The following is a 14,669-nucleotide window of genomic DNA, read 5'->3' as shown; positions in this document are numbered from 1 at the left end:
ACAGAAAAGCAAAACCTACACTGCACTGCAAGACATAAGCGTTAAACAGAGGTTTTTACCTTGAGCCTACTTTTCTGTTGAAATCAGCGCTAAGCCTTCTACTCGGGTGCTAGGGTTTGCTAGATATAAGCAAACAAGTCGTTCGACAAATATCTCAATGCGTGCAGTTATGATGAGGGGAACATGAAACTTTCAAAAATCGATATAGTCCTTGCTCATTGGTAGACATGGAAACATTAGACAGCTGAACAAAACAATCGTAAAACTGGATACAAGACAAATTCTTGGTATCCTTCGTTACACTGCGTAAATTAATGTGGCACCCTTTCAGACGTGCTCGGGGGAGACGCGTATACGGCACTTGTCGATAGGCCAGATCACGACAAAGGGACAAAAAGCCAACCTGTCCAAAGCACTCAGTGGCGGTAACCTTTGTTTCGCCGCCTCCAAACTCAGACAAGGCACCAGCACGCTTAAGCTTCCTCGTTGTGGGCCTCCCAGAACCGCGGTCACCCTCTTGCAAACATGAGGAAGGACCATTGACGTTACAGCCGCGTACGCACCACCCCGCTTCGCTCCACCGTTTAGCCTTCACCAAATATGATGAAACCAGGCGAACACTTCGGCGTCTCAGTTCTTTCGCCTTCCTGACACTCTTCATGCCAAATCTCGCTTTCTGCCGGAGCCTCAACAATTGACTTCCAGCACGCTTTTTCGGGATTTCTGGCCCCAGCTCGAAGCAACTTTCACCCTTCGTGTTCCCTTTACGTTTTCGCCGGCACCTTTTTCTTTCGCGGCGGCAGGAAACGTTCACCAGCTCAGCGGTAATACGGGGAAGTACCCTACTCAAAACTCTAGGCGGCTGAACTGGTTTATCCTCGCTGTTATTTCTAGCTGTCTCCACTTTTGAAAGAATGTGACAATCGACACTTGCTAAACCAGGCGGCTCGCAATCAGATGTCTCTCTTTGATGATAGACATCACCTCGCTCTATCTTAAGCGCATCTACCTCTCCTGATAAGCTAAGTGCCTGATCAACTGGAGGTTTACAGGCTACTTTATTAGCGCTTCCTGCTTCCGGAGTCTCATGAGCAGAATCACAAGCCATCAGACGCGTCACAGCTGTTGCCAATTTGTTACCTTAACAAAGGCCTTTCGAAATCATATCCACGCCATTCTGCGAGAGATAACACTCGGGGAGGTTTTGGGACACCACCATTTCCGTGGCGAGCAGTCTGAGCGGTCCCTCTTTCTCAACAAGGGCTAATCGCAAACACATACTTTTATTTCCAACTATTTGCCACGCGCACACACGTTCCCCTGTGGTAACCTCATTCTCCCACGAGTACGGATCTACACTATCAAACGTTGCGACTGACACCCGTGGTACGCCACACAACGCTTTTTCCATAATAAACTCCTGAACTTGCGGTTTCATTGCTCCTGAGTACTGTAGCTGCTGTCCACCAAAAAGAGCGTACTCTTAGGCTTATGGCAGCCGATCGCTATGTGGCCTGGCTCATTGCAACGGTGGCATACGACCGACTTAGCCTTACACAGCTTATATGTCTCCCTTTCTAAGCGGTTCACTGTAGCTATGGACTTGACAGGACTGTCTTTCAGTTTGATATCGAAGGACACTGAACCGTAAACTGGGTTACTTGAAGCCTAATGAATTCTAAAGCCAATCGTCTTTGCTCGTTTATCCTGTCTTCCTTAGCCCATCCTCGCTTTCTTTGCTCATCTTTTATCTGTTTTTTTTTACTTCTTCCCAACATTCCTCAATTTTGTCATCCCACCACTGCCACCAGTTGATGTCGTCGGAGGTCTGCCCATAAGACCGGAGCCAAGCAAAGTCCGGGTGAGATGTCGAGGAGAAAGTCGGTGCGGTTAACAGGAGCGTTTATTTACATTATATACAGGTTCAAGGTAGCATGATAGTACATTGGTAGCATCATGGAAGCTCTCGACGGAAGCATGATGGGAGCTTCTGGGAGCTTGTGAGAGCTTGTCAGGAGTGCCTCGGCGCTCGCATTTTATGTCCTGTCCTTCCCAGGAATTCGTGCAGGAAAACAAGGAGGTCAGAGCAGTCCAATGAAAATTGCCATATTCACCTTCGCCCCCAAAAGGGGAAGCTGAAATAGCGCTTCCTTCCTAACCCACAAAAGGGGAAGAAGCACGTCGAGTTCAGCCCATGGCGAGGGAGAAAGCACTGCACACCGCGTACGACACAGCACAGCACGAAGACGCTCAGTCTTACGTGGAAGTCAATTTCGCAGTCTGTTGCAGTGATGGCTATGCGGCGTCAGGCAGACCATAAATTGTAAAAACAGCAGCATCAAGGCGCCACGAAGAACGTGGGAAATGCCTCCGCAGACGGACTTCAGGCGTTTGGCTCTTTGCCCGGGGCACCTTGACCACGAAGCAAGCTGCCTTGACGGCCAACAACTCTTCCTCATCTGTCAGTTGGTCAGGCGTGTCCAAAGAGTTTTACGAGGAGCGCCGATCACCTGGGATAACTAGAAGAACGATTTCTCCGTTGTCGCCGCTCTTGCTGCATTTCTGGGAGCGCTTACTCGGAAGAAATCAAGGTAGGCTCAGCCACAATGTCTCATGCAACAAAGTGGTGTCAAGCCAGGCAGGCCGATCATAACAGGCAGAACTTGTTGCCAGGAAAATGGAGGTCACATGACAGCAACACACGGGCACTCATAGCGGCGGATTTAGAATATCTGATAACATGTGTACAAGTGCCGCCACGCTATAGTGTTATCGCTAGCGGCCGCGTAGGTTCGAGAATAATCTGTTATGTGCATGAAATGGGTGTAATTTACCAAAGCTATATACTACAGTCCTGAAGCTTCTCAAACACTGCAGGCGTAGGTTGGGCTGAGAATTACTGACAGTGTAACGGGGCGCTAACAAAACGGCAATATTTTCATGACCTCAAAAAACTTTTTTGAGTTGAATCAGTGGTCGTGTTGGGTATATCTATTCCTCGGTACCTCTTATTTTTCTGCACTGTTTTGCATATACCTGCTAGGAATATTATTGGTTGTTTCCAAATTTAAAGTTGCATCAAAAAGTTATTTTCCCCATTCAACTTTTAACAAGGAAGTGGTCCCGTGATGGTGCGAAAGACTAGAATTGAGAAGCTTGTGTTGTGGGGCTAGTTCATGTATGACACATTATTCAAACTAAAACTACTGTAGGGATGGGACGCCAGGGTAGCTGCAGACCAACGAAGTTGTTATTCGGTTTTTGTGTTGTCTTCATATATTCTGGTGTCCCACCCTAAGCACAGTGTATGCCTGAATATTAACAAAATACTTCCTGCAAGAAGAGATGATTTCATAACGTTGTGCTGCATTTTTGCTGATGTATATTAGCGGCGTCATTACTTGATTAGAAGGATCTTCCCCGAGCCGATGGCAATCAAAGGTGCGATGGCGTGCGCCTGTCTACAGTGCTCTGGTCCCACGCAGGCAGCGGACTGAAGAATATGGCGGTTGTTCCCTGCGGCACACCAGTGCACTTGCCGAACCGGGACTCCGAAGATCGAGTCGTGGGAGGCACAGAGGCAACGCCTTACTCGTGGCCCTGGCAAGTCAGCCTTGGTAACCCCGAATACGAAGGAATCGGCCACTTCTGCGGAGGAGCTCTCATCTCGAGCCAATGGGTTCTCACCGCCGCACATTGTGTGACCAAGTGAGTGCCCAAATACATATACAGTAGCGAACCACATCTACCTAAATCTTGGTTGGTCAATTTAGGTTTCTGTATTTTCTATGAAAAGGGAAGTACGAGGTCTGTCTAAATTACCGAAGAAGGTAATTTTGAATAGGCCGGGGAAACTTTCTGCATTATTCAGAGAGCCTGGTAGGATAATACATGAACTTAACCAAATCTTGCACATCATTATTGTTGTTATGTCTGGTAGCATAACCACTTCTATTTAATACGTCATTGCAACTTGCTCGTGATGGCAGTGTGAGCGCACATACGGGATACAAAGCAAAGGTGACAATAAGACATTAGACACATTTAGTTGGGCATATGTAACGAGCCCACGTACGCAGCATTGCCACGGGAGAGAAATGCGCATGCGCAGTACGTAACGTATCAATTCCAGAGATGCGCACGTACGCCCGAAACAATACGCTGCGTACGTAACGCAACGCTTATTAAGTTACGTTCTCGCGAGACCTCGAAGAAACCACCACAAAAGTATATGTTGGCAGCAGTGGCGTTCGACACAGAAGGCAACAGCCGACCTGATGCAAGAGATGTGTAAATCACAACGAAACGCGGTGCTTTAAAGCCAGACAAGGTCGTTTTTTTTATTGTTTTCGATTGCCTTTTTTTCAGAACAACATATGGTAAGCAAACTTTATCATATCAAATACCTTATCTACTGCACGAAAATGGCTATGTCCGTGAACTTTTGAAAGAACATAACACTAAAAACAGTGTGGAGAAAAAAAAGTCAAAATGTACTTCCTTTCTTGTAAGGAGCCTTAATTGTATTATTTATTATCAATATTTTTTTTGTGTCGTTGGTGCTTTCGCATATTAGATGAAAATTGCTCAATTTCTGTCTTTTCAAATGTATTTCTCCCTGGTACTTAGTAACTCTGTCAAAAATTTCTCTTTGTATATATATATATATATATATATATATATATATATATATATATATATATATATATATATATATATATATATATATTTATATATATATATATATATTGGTACTACAAGTTAGTGATGACTGTAATGTGTTATTTTAAAACGTATGTGTCGACATCTGTTACACTTGTTGAATTTGAATTTTGTGTGCCCTCATTCAAAAGCAGAATGAAATTTGTAGCTTTTGTTCCACTTCACCTGAGCAAATGTATGGGTGAAGGGACCTTAGTCAGGCAGAGGTGATCTGCCTTTAGTCCCTTCAACCTAGGCAATCATTGTTTTTGTCTGAATAAACAGTAAATGAATGAATAAAATTCAAGCGGCATGTAGCGGTATCCCAAAGATTCAGAAGAAATTGCCTGGTGTCTCACGAAGATCCTCAAGAATTGCCTTCTATAAGTTGTGTGCGGGAACGAGTCCTTCTCTGCCAAGCCTTTCGGCAAATGAAACCGTAAATATAACGGCAACTTGGTACTGTTATGCCACAGGCATGATCCTCGTACAGGACAGCTTCTTTCCACGACAACCGGCGCAGTTCCGGTGAACTGAATGAATAGATGGATGTATCCAGCTGCGCCCTTTAGATCGGGCGGTAGTTCACGCCACCTAGACATAAAGTTAAGTAATATCACTATGTCTCTAAGAATTAAATTTTTCTCGCGCCTTGATTGTAGCCACCAATGAAGTAGCCTCCTCCTGGTTATTTCTACTCGTCTAAATTATATTTTGTCTTCACTGTCCCTAAACTCCCCTCCTTTGTGAAATTCTGCACCACTATCTTCGACTATAGGGTGGACCCTTTACCGAACATTATGGAATGTCCAGCCCTTTCCTCCTCCTCTTCACACCCACTACATACCATGTCTTTGCCTTCGTATTTGGCTTGGCACGTAGTGTTACGCAATACACCCTTTCTGGCCTCGAACAGCAGAGAACTACCCCGATAATTATCGTAGATGTTTTCTTTTGCAATTTCCTGCTTGAAAGTTTGGTAGGTCTCCAGCGATGATTTTTTAAGCATTGCAATCTTCCACATGCCCATTTCTGTTTCATTCACCTTCTTATTAACATATGTTTCCTTTTGGCTTGGTAGGCTGCTTTTGACTAAATACTTGTTTGAGAATTTTCGACTTCGCTGCCTACAATTAGTATAAAACATTTTTTATGTACAAGTAGCTGAAAATTTTCTTAGCCCAACGCTCCTCTCCCATTGTTATCAATCGCTCCTCAAATTCTATGTTGCTGCTAGCTTCCCTGTACTCAAACGATGTCTATCACATGTCCCCCTGTACTCCCTGATTCGGGGTATTCCCGTGTGCTCCCAAAGCAAGTCTACATATGCCACGTTGTTTAATATCCCGTCTTGCTTGAAGCTCTATTTAATGCAAAAGACAGCATTGGCGAACGTCAGACACAGGCGTACATTCGAATCATTCGTACATTCTAAACGTAAAGAACTTGTTGAAGAACAGAGGAAGTGGTTCTCAAATTAAGCGCAGAAAGCTCAGCCCACGACTGGCTTCAACCTTGCGAACATAATCATTCCACGATATTGGGCTCTTGATGACAACATCAAGATACTTGTATTCATTTACTATGGACGAATGTATCCTTTGCATGCAATAATTTGTGATGAGAGGCTGCTTTTTCTTCGTAAACCCAACGAGGCTGCCCTTTGACACGTTAAGCTTCATTTTCCACGTACTGCACAAAGCTATTACTGAGTCGAGGTTTTTTCTGCAGTTGTTCGGAATCCCGAGTACATTTGATTTCATGACATATGACATTCATCTACAAACAACCTCACTTGACTATTCAAGATATCAGCAAGATCACTAAATTTGATACGTGTAGAGTTGAAATTGCTGTTGCAGACGCCGTAGGCAAGCGCGACACAATCGGTTCGGAGCCTGAGACACTTCAACCTCCTCTATAGCTAGAAGCATTGTTAAGTCGACACTGGCACCAACACAAATGTAACATTAACTTCGGGCAGCAAAAGCACCGTCTTGGTGCAAGTATCGGTGAACGTGACGTAGGATTTAGGCGGGAGACATACAATGTCTCAGTAGCCGGTAAGATGGATTAGCGCCGTGATCTCGTATGTGACTTCGGTAACTCGGCGAAGAACTCGGTAAAGCCCGACGTAGTGCGGCAGGAGTTTTTCACTCAAGTTAACGCGGTGCGAAGACAGCCAGAGCAAGACCAGGAAGCCAAGGCTGAAACTCCCGTCGTAGTGCTACTTTTGTAATTGCGCATTTGATTTGGCTGAGATGCCAGAAGTCGATCACGGACAACGCGACGTGCCGTCCCCGTGTGAACAATGGCGCCATGAGCATAAAACGTGGTTCAGTTTCCCTCAGAAGGAAGCAGTGAGTCGAGAGGCAAGAGCGGGTAACGGCCAAGCAACAGATAAAACGGAGAATAACCAGTAATGTCGTGACGGGACGAATTATAGGCAAACGTCACGAATGATGACGTGCAGTCCGAATCCAGGTGGTCCTCAGACACGTACATGGATAACATAACTGTGAATTTACGGTTCAAGCGCTCAGGAAGTCTGTTTGTGGATGGTAAGCCGTGCTGTACTTGTGAGACGTTGCACAAGAGTGTACTAGGTCATCGACAACTTTCGAAAGGAAACACCGACTATAATCAGTCAGCAGCTGACGCGGGGCACCATGGTGTAGGATGGCTTGATGGTGAAAAAAGTCAGTGACAGCGGTCGCACAGGTGGTAGGAATGGCTCGCGTAATGGCATAACGTGTGGTATAATCAGTCGCTACGGCCACTCAATTGTTAACCGCAGACGACGTTGGAAAAGGACCAAGGAGGTGCAGGCCAACACGAAAAAATGGTTCGCTGGGCATAGCTATGGGCTCAAGGTACCCAGAAGGAGAGAGAGAAGGCTTTTTCAGCGTTGGCAGGGCTCGCAGGAAGTGACGTAGCGCCGAACAGAGTGGTATAGGCCAGGCCACAAAAAAAAAAAAAACTCCTGCGCACACGATCGTGAATTCGGTAAACACCCAAGTGGCCAGCGGTGGGAGCATCATGTAATTGCAAACGGATAGTTGACGCAAATGATCAAGAACAATGAAGAGCAGTTCAGCAGCATGTGGTTTCATATTGCGTCGATATAAAGTACCGTAATGCACAACAAACATGAGAAGGGAGCCATTCATTGGTGCTGAAGTGTGGCGTTGTATAAGGGATCGCAAATATAGGTCACTGCGCTGCTCGTCGGTGACGCGTACCACTTCACTGAGCGACAAAACGCCGCTATCTGAGTCGCTTTCGATGGTGTCAGGTGGGTCGACGGGATAACGGGACAGGCAGCCGGCGTCCTTGTGAAGAACACTGAAGTCTTGTAGGACACTGAAAACGTGTATTCTTGGAGCCATAAAGCCCAGTGACAGAGGCCTACTATAGGATCTTTGAGCGAGCCAGCTGTAACAAGTGCGTTCAAGCACTGTCTATGCCACCTGCACAAACTCCTGTAAGCTAGCCAGAGACTAGCGAAAGGTGGTCGCGGCTTCATATTGACTATGCGGGAATACTGCGTGGCAAGGTGGTGTTGATTGTAGTTGATTCATATGATAAATGGATCGAGGCTGTGCCAGTAGCACATGCCAATTCCCACAGCACAATGGAGGCCCTGAAAACAATGCTTGCCCAATTTGAAATACCACGTACGGTGGTGTCAGATAATGGAACACATTCCGCAGGTTTCTCATTTCGTCAATTCATGAAGCGCAATGACATTGTTCACATTGGAATATCTCCACATCATCCGCAGAGCAATGGACTGGCTGAGCGTGCTGTTCGGACTGTGAAGGACGCATTAAAGAAGATTGGAAACGCCGAGATGATGACTTCCCTGGCCCGAGTGTTTTGCAACTACAGAAATACCCCTCAGCGATCCGGCCTTTAACCTTCGGAAAGACTTTTGGGCTACCGTTTGCGCACAAGGCTAGACCTGTCTTTTCCGCAAAGGAGCCATCGCAGCGCCTCGGTCAAGTCGACGTAAGACACTGACTGAAATTTTGTACCAGGGCAATTTGTCTATGTGCAAAACTACAGAACGGGCGACAAATCGATGCCGGGAAGGGTCAATGCTACGACTGGTGCTCGACTTTTGGTAGTGGAGACTGAGGCAGGTATTGTCCATCGCCATATATACCAAGCACGAAAGTACGATAAAGAATTGTTCTTGGAGAGTAAGGACAATCGGGAATCGGCGCTACCCGACAACGCAGTGACGACCGAAGACTCCAAGAACGTGTCTGCAGTATCACAGCCAATACGATGGTTCACGAGAGAAAAAAAACGGTGGAACGTTATGGTTATTAAGGTGGAAGAAGTGTTGCAACGCAAGCGGTTACCGATGTGGACGCAGAATAGCACGCGCATTTGTCTTCTCTCTCGCGTTGTTCCCTTTCCGCCCTCTTTACCCTGTTTCATGATATAATTTTCAAGCACTCAATAAACGCGGTCTTCTGCCTGGTGACATCGACTTTTTCATGCCTCCGGTGGCGCCAACGTAACAGCATACAACCTCACTAAACTGTCCACGCAATCAGCAAGATCATTGAATTAGATACATGTAGAGTTGATGTTGCAGTTGCAGACGCCGTAGGCAAGTGCAACAAAATCGGTTCTGAGCCTGAGACACTTCAACCTCTTCTATAGCTAGAAACGTCCTCTAGTTGACGTTGGCACCAACACGTACTTAACATTAACTCTCGGCGGCAAAAGCAACGTCTCAGTGCATCGTGTCGGTGAACGTGACGTAGGACTTTAGGCAGGAAACATACACTGTCTCAGTAGCTGGTGAGGTGGACTAAATCTCCGATATTAGCGGCGATATCTCGTATGTGACTTCGGTAACTCGGCGAAGAACTTGGTAAGAACCGACGTAGCACGGCACGAGTTTTTCTCTCAAGTTAACGCCGCGCGAAGGCAGTAAGAGCAAGACCAAGAAGACATGTCTGAAACTCCCGTCCTGGTGGTGACTGTCGTAATTGCGCTTTCGCTTTGCCTAAGATGCCAGAAGTCAATCACGGGTAACGTGACGTGCCGTCGCCGTGCGAACAATGGTGCCATGAACGTAAAACGGGGTTCAGTTTGCCTCAGAAGGAAGCAGTGAGTCGAAAGGCAAGACCGGGTAACGGCCATACAACAGATAAAATGGAGAAGAACCAGTAATGTCATGACTGGACAAATTATAGACAAACGTCACGAATGATAACGTGCAGTCCGAATCTAGGTGGTCTTCAGACACGTAAATGGATAACATGGACGTGAGTCTACAATTGAAGTGCTCAGGAAGTCTGTTTGTAGATCGTAAGCCGTGCTGAACTTGTGGGGCGTTGCACAAGAGCGGAGAACGTCATCGACAACTTTCGAAAGGAAACAGCGACTTCGAGCAGCCAGCAGCTAATGCGGGCCACCATGGTGTAATTTGACTTGGTGGAGAAGAAAGTCAGTGACATCGGTTTCAGAGCTGGTAGGAAGGGCTTGCGTAATGGCATAACGTGTCGTATAATCAGTTGCTACGGCCACCTACTGGTTACCCACAGATGACGTCGGGAAAGGACCAAAGAGGTCCAGGCCGACACGAAATACCGCTTCGCTGGGCATAGCTATGGGCTGAAGGCATCCAGAAGGCGAGAGAGTAGGCTTTTTCAAGCGTTGGCAGGGCTCGCAGGAAGCAACGTAGCGCCGAACGGAGTGGCATAGGCCAGACCAGAAGAAACGCATGCGCACACGATCGTCAATCCGGTAAACATCCAAAGGGCCAGTGGTGGGAGCATCATATAATTGCAAAATGATAGTTGTACACAAATGATCAGGAACAACGAAGAGCAGTTCAGCAGCATCTGGTGCCATATTTTGTCGATAATAAGTACCATCATGCAGAACAAACATGCGAAGGGACGAGTGTTGAAGATTGGGCGAGTTGGTTCGTCGTACTTGAACTGGTATAGCGCATTACGGGGAAGAAGAAACGGCCGAGCAGACCGACACAACAGGACAGAGCGCTCTGTCCTCTTGTGTCGGTCTGCTCGGCCGTTTGTTTTTCCCCGTAATGCGCTATACCAGTTCAAATGCGAAGGGAGCCATGCAGTGAGGCTGACGTGAGGCGTTGTATAAGGGATCGCAAATATTGGTCGCTGCTCATCGGAGACGTGTACCAAATTGCTGAGCGACAAACACAGCTATCTGAGTCGCTTGCGGGGGTGTCAGGCGGGTCGAGGGGATAACGGGAGATGCAGCCGGCGTCCTTGTGTGGCCGTCCAGATTTGTAGGACACTGAGAATGTGTATTCTTGGAGCCGTAAAGCCCTGCGACCGAGGCGTACTGCAGGATCTTTGATTGAGGAGGGCAACATAAGGCATGATGGTGTGTTACTACAGTGAAATGCCGTCCTAACAAATATGAGCGACACTTGGCTATCGCCCAGACAAGGGCTAGGCATGCACGTTCTGCGATTGAGCAGTTGCACTCTGATTAATTTGTGGGGTTTAACGTCCCAAAACCACCATATGATATGAGAGACGCCGTAGTGGAGGGCTCCGGAAATTCGGTCCACCTGGGGTTCTTTAATGTGCACCCAAATCTGAGTACACGGGCCTACAACATTTCCGCCTCCATTGGAAATGCAGCCGCCACAGCCGGGATTTGATCACGCGACCTGCGGGTCAGCAGCCGAGTACCTTAGCCACTAGACCACCGTGGCGGGGCCAGTTGCACTCTGAGGCTAAAGGAAAGCCGCTAGCATGAGCGATTACACGAGTGAGCTCGCCCTGTCGCTGGGACAAAATAGCGCCACTACATTGACCACTTGCATTCGCATGGACTTCCGTGGAAGCAGATAGGTCAAAATGACCCACAATGGGCGAATTCACAAGGTGACTCGTAAACGTGGAAAATGCCTGAGCTTGCTCGGGTCCTCAACTGAAAGGGCGGTCCTTTTTAAGAATACCGGTGAGAGCTCGCACGAGCAATTTTTGCGAATTTCACAATAAAGCATCTGAAATGGGAACACAACCCAAGGAAACTGTGGACAGCAGAAGGGGTACGAGGAGTTGGAAACTCGCAGACTGCACGCATTTTGTCGGGATTAGGCTGTATGCCAGCAGCGTCCAACAGGTGACCGAGGATGCGTACCTAATTAATGATGGTCGAAATCACATTTCGCAGAATTCATCTGTAGGCCCACTCGTCGGAAGACGTAAAGGATGGCCGAGAGTCGATGGAGGTGGCTGTCGAAAGTCGGTGAAAAAGAATAACGTCGTCGAGATAACACGAGCATGTGGTCCATATGAAACCACGTAGACGGGAGTCCAGCTCGTGTTCGAAGGTGGCCGGGGCATTATATAGTTCGAAAGGCAACACTTTGAATTGATAGAGACCATCTGGAGTGCCTAACGCCGTTTGATCACGATCTCTATCATTGTCTGCAATTTGCCAGTAGCCATAATGTAAATCGGTTGAATAAAAATAACAGGCACCGTGTAAGCTGTCTAGTGCGTCATCAGTACGCGAAAGCGGGTAGGCGTCATTTTTGGTTATCTTGTTCAGATGACAATAATCAATGCAGAACCGCCAAGTATTGTCCTTATTTTTCACTGAAACGACTAGGAACGCCCATTGACCGGAGGAGGGCTCCATAATATCCTTTTATATAATATAATATATTTTCTCAGCCTCTGTTCCCATGACGTGACGTTCTGCAGCCGACACATTATAGGGACACTTATGGATGGGCGGAGCGCCACCAGTGTAGATCGGATGAGCAACGATGTGTGTTCGACCTAGCGGTGGTTGTCGAAGTCAAATATGTATTCTTACGACATCAAACTGTGACGGAGGATGTCAGCATATAAAGGTCGTAGGTCAGGAGCTATCATTTTGTTGAACTTCTCGTTAGGTTGTGCCGTTGGAGCGAAGGCTGAGCAAACGCAGATTGTTGTTCATTGCTTAGCTCATATACTCCGGAGTCGCCCAAAGGGGACAAACACAGCAAGAGTTTCGCCCTCAGGAAAAACCCTGGGTGACGAGCCAATTTTCAGGAGAGGAAGCCACACGCGGTTGTTGGTGAGCATTGTGACGGAGCTAGGGAGAGCCATTTGATGTTCAATCGTGACAGCGTAAAGTGGAGACACTGCGTGAGCACCATCCTGAAGTAGTGAGCTCGGTGACAATATAAATAAAAAGAAGCGGCCCAAGGACGGAGCCTTGTGTAACTTCTGAAATGACATCTACATGTAATGACGACGCGTTATCGATGATGGTGCATTGTTTTTTGCATGAGAGATAAGCTTGTAACCATGCCAGTGTGTTTGCAGATATATTGAGACACGATAATTTCATTAAAAGGAGCGAGTGTGTAAAAGTGTGAAAAGCCTTGCCAAAGTTGATAAAATTACAATCAATTTGGCAACCGGAATTTAACGTTGTGGTGATGTCTTGCATAAATTCTACGAGTTGCGTATCGCAGGGAAATCCTTTACAGAAACTGTGCTGTGTTGGACAGAAAAAAAATGTTATTCAGAAGATGCTTTACTAAGAAGTACTTGTCGTTGGGCTAGTTGGTTCGTCACACTGAGGGGTATGACGAATTTTTACTCAAGCACCTTAGCACGGTTGAAGTCAGAGACCCGTTTGCAGTGAAAAACTCGAATGACGTTACGCAGACTCTTCCCTGCCTCCAGGGCAATGCGTATGGCTTTTCAGTCGATGTTGAAGACCTTTTCTATTCTGTGCCGCACTCGGAGCTATTCAAAATCGTTAGAACCTGTATTGAAACGAATGGAGTTTTAGCGTTCGAGAGGGCCACAGACGTATCTCTAGATAACTTTATGACATTGTTGGAATTCTATCTTTCCTCAACCTTTGTATTACATGATGGCAATCTTTACGTTCAGCGACAAGGGATCAGCACTGGCTCTTGTGTCGCTCCAAAGCTGTGTAACATGTTCTTATCCTCCTTAGACACTGCTTTAGCTCAAGCAATTGACGATGCAAAGGTGCTGAGAGTCTTTCGGTACGTGGACGACTTTTTAGTCATTTTAAACGCTAGCCCTCTGACGACCACCACTAGTTCAATGGATGATATTTTAGCACTTCTCAGACAACATGCTAACGGCCTTTTGTTTACGCATGAGCTTCCCACTGACAATAAATTGCAGTTTTTAGACTTGAGTATCATGTTCTCGGAGCGACACCTGTGCTGGGCATACCATCCACGTTCACGCTAAGAGATTTGACCTTTTGATGCAGCTCATTCTAAACTTGTAAAAAGAGCCATTTCAACCATGTGTCTCGAGGGAGCGCTAGTGAAATCTTGCCATCACAGGATGCAGGATAGCTACTTGAATCAGGTTAGGCGGCTGCATTCAGCTGGCTATCCAGCTCTGTCAATGTATCCGTTTCGGAAACCCTCCTTCAAAAGTTCAAGGGCAAACGAAAACGCAGGCAGCCGAGGGATAAACGACCTATGGTTGTTCCATATGTTCATAAGGTAGCGCACAACCTTAAGAACGTAGCGAGCAGTACAATGTTTTTCTGCGCCACGAAAGCTGGCTGGCCTATGCCCACGTATTTCTAAAACACCAGGCGCCTCCACCTGTGGAAAAATACACGCTTCGATGTACGTGGTTTGCGTAGTGGGTGTGGTGTACTTAATCCCACTTAGTTGTTGCCGGGTTTACATCGGCCAAACTGGACGGTGTTCGAACGTGAGAATTAGGGAACATGAGCTTTCAATTCGAAGTAATTCCGGAGCATATTTGCCTGCGCATTGCCATTCCTGCTCTTGTGAGGCGAGGTTTTCAAGCGTTTCTGTCCTCGCCAAAAGCCCAGATGCTTGGCCCGTGAAATAATGGAAGCGTTCTGGATAAAGAAAAAAAAGGTGACCTGTGTATTAGTGACGCGTCAGTCGTGTTGTGCAAGTCTGAGTTTAATTTTTGTGCTTC

The 14,669-nt window shown here is 46.8% G+C and overlaps 1 protein-coding gene and 1 long non-coding RNA gene across 6 annotated transcripts in view; one reads left to right on the top strand and one right to left on the bottom strand.

Moving 5' to 3' along the window:
- LOC119166787 (chymotrypsinogen B) overlaps positions 1 to 14,669 on the top strand; it is a 1,014,345-nt gene that overhangs the window by 399,098 nt on the left and 600,578 nt on the right. For 3 of the 4 annotated variants that reach the window (XM_075882532.1, XM_075882530.1, XM_075882533.1), the window contains exon 5: positions 3,468 to 3,708. In XM_075882532.1, coding sequence (XP_075738647.1) covers positions 3,468 to 3,708 — 241 coding nt within the window. The remainder of the gene's footprint in view (positions 1 to 3,467; positions 3,709 to 14,669) is intronic. The other variant, XM_075882531.1, reaches the window with a different exon arrangement.
- LOC142783846 (uncharacterized) overlaps positions 1 to 14,669 on the bottom strand; it is a 577,947-nt gene that overhangs the window by 533,814 nt on the left and 29,464 nt on the right. The gene's annotated exons all lie outside the window — the stretch shown is intronic.

Source organism: Rhipicephalus microplus, unplaced genomic scaffold (genome assembly GCF_043290135.1).
Source record: "Rhipicephalus microplus isolate Deutch F79 unplaced genomic scaffold, USDA_Rmic scaffold_12, whole genome shotgun sequence".
Taxonomy (NCBI): domain Eukaryota; kingdom Metazoa; phylum Arthropoda; class Arachnida; order Ixodida; family Ixodidae; genus Rhipicephalus; species Rhipicephalus microplus.
The sequence above is the reverse complement of the archived record's forward strand: the minus strand, read 5'-3'. Positions and strand labels throughout refer to the sequence as shown.